At 49.8% G+C, this 10,260-nt stretch overlaps 1 protein-coding gene across 1 annotated transcript; it reads left to right on the forward strand.

Annotated features, from left to right (window-relative positions):
* Nucleotides 1-1,165: 1,165 nt before the first annotated feature.
* On the forward strand, nucleotides 1,166-4,689 carry ZNF575 (zinc finger protein 575). The gene is made up of 4 exons (XM_017502319.2): nucleotides 1,166-1,755; nucleotides 2,010-2,111; nucleotides 2,620-2,714; nucleotides 3,234-4,689. Exons 3-4 carry the CDS (start codon nucleotides 2,636-2,638, stop codon nucleotides 3,872-3,874), a joined length of 720 nt encoding a protein of 239 aa, XP_017357808.1. The 5' UTR covers nucleotides 1,166-1,755; nucleotides 2,010-2,111; nucleotides 2,620-2,635; the 3' UTR covers nucleotides 3,875-4,689.
* Nucleotides 4,690-10,260: the final 5,571 nt, after the last annotated feature.

Consider the following 10,260-nt stretch of genomic DNA (forward strand, 5'->3'; position numbering starts at 1 on the left):
AAAAAAAAAAAAAAAAAAAAGGAAGAGAAGACATCCAATTAGTCTTGAAACAGGAAGAAAAAAGCTCAGAGCAAAGAGAACTTTTCTTACTTATTTTGTCACTATCCTTGACTTCTTCCCACCCTTTCCAGCTCCTTTTTTTTTTTTAAGGTAGAGTCTCACTCTTCACCCAGGCTGCAGTGCAGTGTGTGCAATCTCTACTCACTGCAGCCTCCGCCTCCTGAGTTTGAGTGATTCTCCTGTCTCAGCCTCCCAAGTAGCTAGGATTACAGGTGCACACCACCACACCCAGCTAATTTTTTTTTTTTAAGACGGAGTTTCCCTCTTGTTGCCCAGGCTGGAGTGCACTGGCTTGATCTCGGCTCACTGCAATCTCCGCCTTTCAGGTTCAAGCAATCCCCCCACCTCAGCCTCTGGAGTAGCTGAGATTACAAGCGTGCGCCACCACGCCCGACTAATTTTTGTATTTTTAGTAGAGACGGGGGTTTCATCAAGTTGGCCAGGCTGGTGTCAAATTCCTGACCTCAAGTGATCCTTCCGCCTCCGTCTCCCAAAGTGTTGGGATTACAGGCTTGAGCTACCCCTGGCCCCAGTCTGGTTTGGAACTCCTGGGATCAAGTGGTCCGCCTACCTCTGCCTCCCAGAGTGCTGGGATTACAGGCGTGAGACAGGGAGCCAGGCCTAGGCACTTTCTATTCTAAACACTTTCCATTGATTCTCACATTTAATCCCAACAACCCTCCACTTTATAGATAAGGAGACAGGCCTAGAAAGAGATCTAAAAAGGGTCACACGGCTAGAAAGTGGCACAACCGATTCCAAGCCAGTTACCCAGGCAATCTGGCTCCAGAGTCCAAATAACCCCACCAAACAAACTCCCAGGAATCGCCAGACCTGTGGGTTATTGGACTGGAGACCCACCCATGCAGAGGATTTTATGGGCATTTCCTGGTCCTTCCTGCACCAGGCAGGAAAATGCACCGCCACTGCTCGGGAAGAATGCCAAGCCGCACGCCCGGAGCCTAGCACCAGGAGCAAGGGCCAGGGCACCTCAGGACCACACAGGCGTCCCAGGGAGGAAGGTCGATGGGGGCGTGGCTGAGAATCTTGAATCACCCAATAACGAGGTGTGCCGGGGCGCTATGCAAAAAATGTGTACGTTTTATTGGGCACTGGCTCTCCGGAGTCCCGCCCCGCCCTCGCCTGGGGAAATGGACAGACTTTTTGCAAATGCCTTGAAGGGGTGGAATTAGCAGCAAACTCTTGAAACTGCCTCTGGAGATGGAATCCAGCGGAATTCTCGAAAAGAAGAGGGGTGCATGCACTGATCTCCAAGCGCAGTTTGTCTATGTTAGTCTTGCACGTGCTTGACTCCAGTCAGCCACCGTAGGCCCCGCCACCCGCCGTACACTTTACTTCGATCCTTTGGCCAGTAGCTTCGCGCTTGCTCACGAACTTGCCTGCCTGCGTGGCCCACCCAGTCCCTCCTTCCAGTCCGTCTTCCCCCTCCGCAGCCTCTGCCAGCCGCCACTGCGCATGCCTTCTGACGCCCCCTCTGGTCCAGCGTGGGAGGAGGGGATGGAAATGAGGTTGGGCCGAGCAGCTCGCGCGCGCTCCCTTCCCTGCTCTACCCCGTCGCCGGGCTGTGCAGCTCCGTGGGGCCGAGGGCAGTGCAGCAGCGGCGACGGCTGCTGCGGCCCTGGCCGCGGCGGGAGGAGCCCGAAGCCCCGCCCCCGGGGAGGGGCCGTCCTGCAGGTGAGGGGCAGGGGGTTCAGGCGAGGCTATTGGCTTGCAGGCTGAATGCCATAATCACCCTGAGGGAGATCGGTGGTGGTCCGAACGCCTAGATTCTGGAGGGACTGTGCATTAGTGCCTGAGCCTTGGGAGGGTGTATCAGTGTCTGAATGCCTGATTCCGAGGGAAGCATTGAATCCTTTACGCTTGGGACTCCGAGGGATAAGGCCTCTGAAGCGGGACATATGCCACGTTCCTTCCATATCTTCCTCCAGGTCCCCGCTCCATCCTCCACGGTCCCATTCAAGCCAGGGATGAAATTTAACAGCAAGAAGGACGCAGTTGACGCGGTGCCAATGAACTAAGTCAAAACCCGGGTAAAGCTAGCTCTTCGACGTAAAGCCCCGCCCACTGTACGCATAGGCCCCTCCCCTGGGACGCTGATGAAAGACCTGTCCACTCCGCTCGAAGGCCCCCGCCCCCTTGGTCTAGTTTCTGAACAGACTTTGGTCCTATTTGCACAGCTCCACCCATTCCAGGGCAGCAGGGTTAGGTGGGGAAGCTCCCGCCCACTCTGGGCACATGCCCCGCCCGCTCCGAGCTCTGGACAGCAGCGGAGTTAGAGTTGTGGAGACCCAGCCAACTCTGCTCAAAGACTCCAACCCTGGGTTTAGGTAGCGAAGGGACTATCTCTGAATTAAATTTGCATAGCCACGCTCATTGTGCTTAGGCTCCGCCTCCCCGCTAAGCCTGCCCTTGCCTTAGCATCCCATACTAACAGACCTCGCTCCTAAACAGTCTGACCTCTCATTTTAGGCCCTCCAACCCTACCCCCATCAGCCTGGTAATCACTGACTCACTCCCGCCCCACGCCCTGCCCCTAGGTTCCTGTGCCAGCAAGATGCTGGAAGGAGGCGCGGAGTCCATGGCCGGGGCCACGGATCCTAGTCCCACTGGCAAGGAACCAGTGACTGAAGAAAGTGAGAGTGGCGCCGCCTGTGAGTAGGGAGCATTCTCCAGGAATGCGGACTAAGATAATCACATTCTGGGGGAATTTCAGGGTGAAAGTTTGAAGCCCAGGGTGATGACTATTTGGGATCCCCAAAAATGCCACGTTCTGGGAAATCCTCCCATTTGGCTCAGAGAGAGCCTCAGTGACCATTTGCTAGGGCTCAGAAAATTACAGAAGGGATGGGGCAGGGATGACATGCAGGATTTCAGGTGATCACTGGGAAGATAATAGAAACGGATACCTTGGTAGCTTTGACGAAGCCTAGGTAGCTTTGGGGATCCAGGAAAGTAACCCTTTGGAGTCCCTCAGGATGATGCCCAGGGGGAAAGGGGAGCAGAAACATGCCATGTGGGGAGTCTCAATGTGATGCTTGAGGTGCCCAGATACACCTGGAGGAGCATCTCGAATATCCAAGTCGTGGTGGAGCCTGGTCTAGGCCCAGGGCGTTGGCTGCTTCCTGGAGCCCACCAGCCCTCCTGTCCCCTAGCTCCCCACCAGGGCCCACCGCAGAAGCCCAGCCAGTCGTGTGCGGGCGCGCCTCCCCGGCCCCGCCGGCGGCCCCCACCCGAGCGCCCACACCGGTGCCCGGACTGTGACAAGGCCTTCTCGTACCCGTCCAAGCTGGCCACGCACCGCTTAGCACACGGCGGCGCCCGACCCCACCCATGCCCAGACTGCCCAAAGGCCTTCTCCTACCCCTCCAAGCTGGCAGCCCACCGCCTCACGCACAGTGGTGCCCGTCCACACCGGTGCCCACACTGCCCAAAGGCCTTTGGCCACCGCTCCAAGCTGGCGGCTCACCTCTGGACCCACGCGCCCACCCGCCCCTATCCATGCCCCGACTGCTCCAAGTCTTTCTGCTACCCTTCCAAGCTGGCGGCCCACCGCCACACTCACCACGCCACCAACGCCCGCCCCTATCCTTGCCCGCATTGCCCCAAGGCTTTCTCATTTCCCTCCAAGCTGGCCGCCCATCGCCTATGTCACGATCCCCTCACTGCGCCCAGCAGCCAGGCCACAGCCCGGCACCGATGCTCCAGCTGCGGCCAGGCCTTTGGCCAGAGACGCCTCCTGCTCCTTCATCAACGCAGCCACCACCAGGCGGAGCACAAGGGGGAGAGAGACTGAGCCCTCCCTTGGGCTCACTGTCCCCCTCGGCCCTTAGCCCTTGCCAGTAAGAGGTGGGATTTCTAAGCCCGGCTGTATGAGCTCACCTCTTCCAGATAGCTGGCAGGGCAAGGGATTGGCCATTTATACTGGGCTTAAACTCAAAAGCCCGAGGAACTGTTTGCTCCCCTGCTTTAGGGAGAATAAAGCATCAACCACAGTTTTAGCACTGGGTCTCAAACCACAGACGTGAAGCTGTGGTTTGACAGCGCTGGCTCTGCTTCTCCCCACACACATACATAGCAAGGGTAAAAAAGTCTGCTACTATTGTAGGCTGATGAGGATTGTGGGCAAACAGGCTCTCTTGCTGTTACAAGTTGAAATTGGTGTCTCTCCTTTGACCATATGACTGTATCTAAGAAACTGAAAATACATACATGTTTGTTTCAACTCTTCTACTTCTAGGAATTTATTCTATAAATTCATGCATGTGAAAAAAAAACACGTCTATGGGTGTTCACCACAGTGTGACTGTTGTGGCCAAAGATTGGAAGCAACTCAAGTGCCCAAAAACAGGTGACCGACTATTGAATTACAGCCATGGAATGGAATAGGTAGCCATAGGAAAAAAGGAAGCACTAAATGTACTGATGTGGAAAGATCTCCAAGATACACTAGGTGATAAAAGCAAGAACAAAGGCTATACCACTGACCTTTTAAACACATTGAAAAGCCCAAGCTTCAGTCTGGGTATGGTGGCTCACACCTGTCATCCCAGCACTTTGGGAGGACAAGGTGGAAGGACAGCTTGAAGCTAGAAGTTCAAGAACAGCCCGAGCAACATAACAAGACTCCATCTCTACCAAAAAAAAAAAAAAAAAAAAAAAAAATAAAAAAAAAAAAAAAAAAAAAAAAAAAAAAAGGAAAGAAAATATAATTTTGCATAATCTCTTGAATAATCAGATTGGGGATTATTCATCTGTTGGGGTGTGAACCTCTGAAAACAAATTTTGTTCATTTACACCAAGGACTTGGGGCTGAGAAACTGTGGTCTCAAGTTATGAGCTGTCAGAAAGTTTGCTCTTTGGAATCGTAGCAGTAGTGAGAATAGGACATCCCAGTCTCATCTGGAGGATCTATGTCACTTTGTGAAATCTGAGCAGCCTTGATTTCCAGCTTAGGGGGAGAGGTGTTTTTTTTTAATTTTTAAAATTTTGGTAGAAACAAGAGTTTGCTATGTTGCCCAGGCTGGTCTCCAGCTCCTGGCCTCTCCCATCTGGGCCTCTCACAATGCTGGGATTACAGGTATGAGCCACTGTGTTATCCTGTCCCCTGCAGAGCTTCTGAGGAGGGGTTTCCTGCAACAACATCTTAATTCTGGAGTTTCCAGGGCATGGTCCCTGGAGCTATTCTCAGAGCAGGCCCTGTGTTAATCCCTTTACACAGAGAAGGCCTGCTTTGCCTTGAGCCTATCAAATTGCCTCATTAAAATTTTATGTGGCTGAGCTCACACCTGTAATCTCAGCACTTTGGGAGGCTGAGGAGGGCAGATTACTTGATGTCAAGAGTTTGAGACCAGCCTGGCCAATATGGTGAAACCCCATCTCTACTAAAAATAAAAACAATACAAAAAGCCAGGTGTGGTGGGGCATGCCTTGTAGACCCAGCTACTTGGGAAGCTGAGGCATGAGAATCACTTGAACTCAGAAGGCACAGGTTGTAGTGAGCCAAGATGGTGCTATTGCACTCCAGCCTTGGCAATAGAGCGAGANAAAAAAAAAAAAAAAAAAAAAACCTGGGTGTGGGTGTGGTGGCATACACCTGTAGTCCCAGCTACTTGGGAGGCTGAGGTGGGTGGATTACTTGACCTGGCAGGTCAAGGCTGCAGCAAGCTGTGATCATGCCACTGCCTTCCAGTCTGGGTGACAGAGCAAGAGCCCATCTGTAAAAGAGAAAAAAAGCCCAAGCTTCAGAGCCATCCCTGACCTATTTCTTAGAAGTTGCCAGGCCTTTGACAAGCTTTGTCACTCCTGTGGACTCAGACGCCTTTACTATAAAATGGGTGGGTTATAAGGCATTTGTAAGGGGCAAGAATCACTTCAGGCAAAGTCAGTTCCCCTTTTGGAGCCTGTTTCTCCCATTATAAAATAAGGATGAGCAAGCTTAACACTGGATTGTTCTTCATCCATTCTACAAATATTAAGCACCTCCTGTGTGCTGCATGGGGTGTTGGGAGCACAGTGTTGAAGACAGACCTGGTCTAGTGAGGAAAGTGGACACTAATTTTAAAAAGCAGCAGGCCAGGCACAGTGGCTTAGGCCTATAATCTTAGCACCTTGGGAGGCCGAGGCAGGTGGACCACTTGAGGTCAGGGGTTCGAGACCAGCCTGGCCAACATGGCAAAACTTTATCTCTACTGAAAATACAAAAACTGGCTGGGCGTGGTGGTACAGACCTGTAATCCCAACTACTTGGGATGGGAGGCTGAGGCACGAGAATCGCTTGAACTCAGAAGGCGGAGGTTGCAGTGAGCCAAGATTGTGCCATTGTACTCCAATATGGGCAACAGAGACTCTACCTCAAAAAAAAAAAAAAAAGCAGCAGCAGCCAAGTCATTCATTCATGTATGTATGTATGTATGTATGTATGTTTATGTATGTATGTATGTATGTAGAAGCAGCGTCTCTCTATGTTGCCCAGGCTAGTCTGAACTCCTGGAGTTAAGCAGTCCTCCCACTTTGGCCTCCCAAAGTGCCCCAAGTCCATTTAGAAGAACAAGTAGGAGAGCCTTGGCTCCCTACCTCCTCAACCCAGATACAAGAATTATTACAAACCTCTGCAGTAATGAAATTGGTGGTGTTGGCTTGAAAACAGGCCAGATGAAGGTAACTGAGAGCTCAGAAACAGACCTGTGCTTATGCTGGCATATGATAAACTGGATGTATAGATCTGAGAGAGGCAACCTTTTACTACAAAAGGCCAAAGAATACAGACAGTCCCTGACTTATAATGGTTTAAGGATATTCCAACTTTATGATGAGTTCATCTGGATGTAGCACCATTGTAAGTCAAGGAGCATCTTTTTCTTTTTTTGTTTTCTTTTTTTTTTTTTTTTTAAAGACAAGGTCTTGCTCTGTTGCACAGGCTGGAGTGCAGTGGCATGCTCTGAACTCCTGGACTCAAGGGATCCTCCTACCTCAGCCTCCCAAGTAGCTGGGACTACAGGCATGCACCACCACACCTAGCTAATTTATTTATTTTTATTTTTGAGACAGAGTCTTGCTCTATCACCCAGGTTGGAGTGCAGTGGCACAATCTCCGCTCACTGCAACCTCTGCCTCCTGGGCTCAAGGATTCTCCTACCTCAGCTTCCCGAGTAGCTGGGATTACATGTGTGCACCACCATGCCCAGCTAATTTTTGTATTTTTAGTAGAGATGGGGTTTTGCCATGTTGGCCAGGCTGGTCTCAAACTCTTGACCTCAAGTGATTTGCCTGCATTGGTCCCCCAAAGTGCTGGGATTACAGACATGAGCCACCTAACCCAGCCCACAGCTAATTAAAAAAAAATTTTTTTTGTAGAGATCAGGTCTTGCTATGTTGCCCAGGCTGGTCTCAATCTTCTAGCCTCAAGAGATCCTCCTGCCTTGGCCTCCCAACATTCTGGGATTCCAGGCATGAGCAACCACACCTGGCTCCATCTGTATCTATTATATTTTTAAGTTTTGCAGGCCATACAGGGTCTACCACAACTATTCCACTCTGCCACTGTAGCAGGAAAGCAGCCACACACATTACAATACATAAATGAATAAGCATGGCTGTATTCCAGCATTTACCAAAACTCTAGGTAGGCTGGATTTTGCCTATGGGCTGTAGTTTGTCGAGCCTTGACATGGATGAGTGGAGAATGGACAGACTAACCAGTAAATAAGGCTGAGAAACATGGGGAAAAATTAAGTTGAATCTGTGGTGTGCAGAAGAATGATCCCCCAAAGATATCCATATTTGAATCCCCAGAACCTGTATGTTAGCTTACATATAGCAAAAAGGACATTGCAGATGTGACTAAGATGGGAAAGTTATCCTGATTATTCAGATAGGTCCAATACAATCACAAGGGTCCTTATATGGGAAAGAGGGAAGCAGGAGACAGAGAAAGAGAGGTGATCATGAAATCAAATATTCAAGTGATGAAAGGCCCCAAGGAATTTTGCCTAGAAAAGGCAAGGAAATAATTTCCTTCTTAGAGCCTCCAGAAGGAATGCAGCCCTGCTGACACTTGATTTTAGCCCAATTAGGCTGATTTTGGACTACTGACCTCCAGAACTATAATAAAATAACTTGTGTAGTTTAAAGCCACTAAGTTACAGCAACAATGGGAAACTACTGCAGATCCCTACCTCACACCATACACAAAAATACGTTTTGGGGGGTTTAAGATCTAAATTTGAAGAGAAAAACTCAAAAATATTTACATAGAAATAAAGATAATTATCTTAGTAACCCCAGAAGTAGAGACAGTATCCTTAAGAGACAAAAGTGTGTAAATCATAGATGAAAAGATGGGTAAACGTGACCATAAACAAATGTAAAGTTATGACTAGGATGGACAAGATGTAGTATTTTAAGAGTATATACCTGGCATATCCTAGTATATAGTGGAGGTTAGGAAAGGCCTTGTTGAGAGGTAATATTTGAGCTGAGATCTGAAAGTTGTGGAGGAAGGAGTGAGAAAGTAGAAAGTGTCCATAGACTAGATAAAGAAAATGTAGTACATATACACTATGGAATACTATGCAGCCATAAAATGGAAGGAGATCACATCCTTTGCAGGGACATGGATGGAGCTGGAAGCCATTATCCTCAGCAAAGTAACAACACAGGAACAGAAAACCAAACACTGCATGTTCTCACTTATAAGTGGGAGCTGAATGATGATAACACATGGACACAGCTGGGCATGGTGGTTCACGCCTGTAATCCTAACACTTTGGGAGGCTGAGGCAGGTGGATCACCAGAGGACAGGAGTTCAAAACCAGCCTGGCCAACATGGTGCAACTTATACTAACAGGTGGCAGGTGCTTGTAATCCCAGTTACTCAGGAGGCTGAGGCATGAGAGTCGCTTGAACCCAGGAGGCAGAGGTTGCAATGAGCCAAGATTGTGCCACTGCACTCCAGCCTTGGCAACAAAGTGAGACTCTGTCTCAAAAGAAAAAAAAAAAAAAAAAGACCACATGGCGGGAAAAACACACATCAGGGCCTGTCGGGGTGGAGGCAGGGGGCTAGGAAAAGTAGTCAATGGATGCTGGGCATAATACCCAGGTGATGGGATGATCTGTACAGCAGACCACCATGGCATACATTTACCTATGAAACAAAACTGCACATCCTGCACATGTACCCCTGAACCTAAAATAAAAGTAGGAGAAAAGAAAGAAAGTGTCCAGCCTAAGGGCTAGGACTGAGCAGGCAAATGAAGTCAGCAGGCTGCTGTACTGCACTCTACTCAGTAAGGCCTTTCGGGGAAGGTTCTGCAAGGGGTAAGGGTTCTACTCTGTCCTCCAAACCTGGCAGTGCTGCTTCTATCCATGTTTATACAGAGAGCTGTCCTGGAAGAGTTTCTCCAAAGCATCCATATCAGCAGCAAAGTTTCAAGGACACAAACTCATTTGAGAGGGCATTGATCTGGTCCAACCTTACTTTTATAGATGCGGGAAATGAGGCCAGGAAAGATGAGATTTATCGGCAACCAAAGAACAGGGCAGTGCCTGAGTCTGGGTGGATCCTGGGTCTCTTGATAGTCAGACACCCACCCAGCTGTTCCTTGAACACATAATGCTCTTTCCTGCCTCGAGACCTTTGCACTTGCTTTTCTTCTGCCTGGAAGAACCCTCTCAGATACTCCTTACTTCTCCCAGGTCCCTGCAGAGGGGTAAGTCCTTCGAGAGGCCATCCCTAATCACCCTATCTAAACTACCCTGCCATTGCTCTGCCATTTTCCACTGTCCAAGGCTGCATTGCACATGCACCATCTCTCTCCCCCTTTACAATGTCAGGACAATGAGATCAGGGACTACTGTCTGTTTTATTCATACTGTCTTCCCAGTGTCTCCCACATGGTGGCTGTAGCAGGCAAAGTAATGGCCTCCCAAAGATGTTCACATCCCAGCAGGGCGTGGTGGCTCAGGCCTGTAATTCCAGCAGGTCGAGGTCAAGATCGAGGCTGAAGTGAGCAGTGATTGCACCACGGCACTCCAGCCTGGGCAACAGAGCAAAACCCTTTCTCCAATAATAATAATAATAATAATATAGGCCGGGCGCGGTGGCTCACGCTTGTAATCCCAGCACTTTGGGAGGCCGAGGCTGGTGGATCACGAGGTCAAGAGATCGAGACCACCCTGGT

Source organism: Cebus imitator, unplaced genomic scaffold (genome assembly GCF_001604975.1).
Source record: "Cebus imitator isolate Cc_AM_T3 unplaced genomic scaffold, Cebus_imitator-1.0 Scaffold296, whole genome shotgun sequence".
Classification (NCBI taxonomy): Eukaryota; Metazoa; Chordata; class Mammalia; order Primates; family Cebidae; genus Cebus; species Cebus imitator.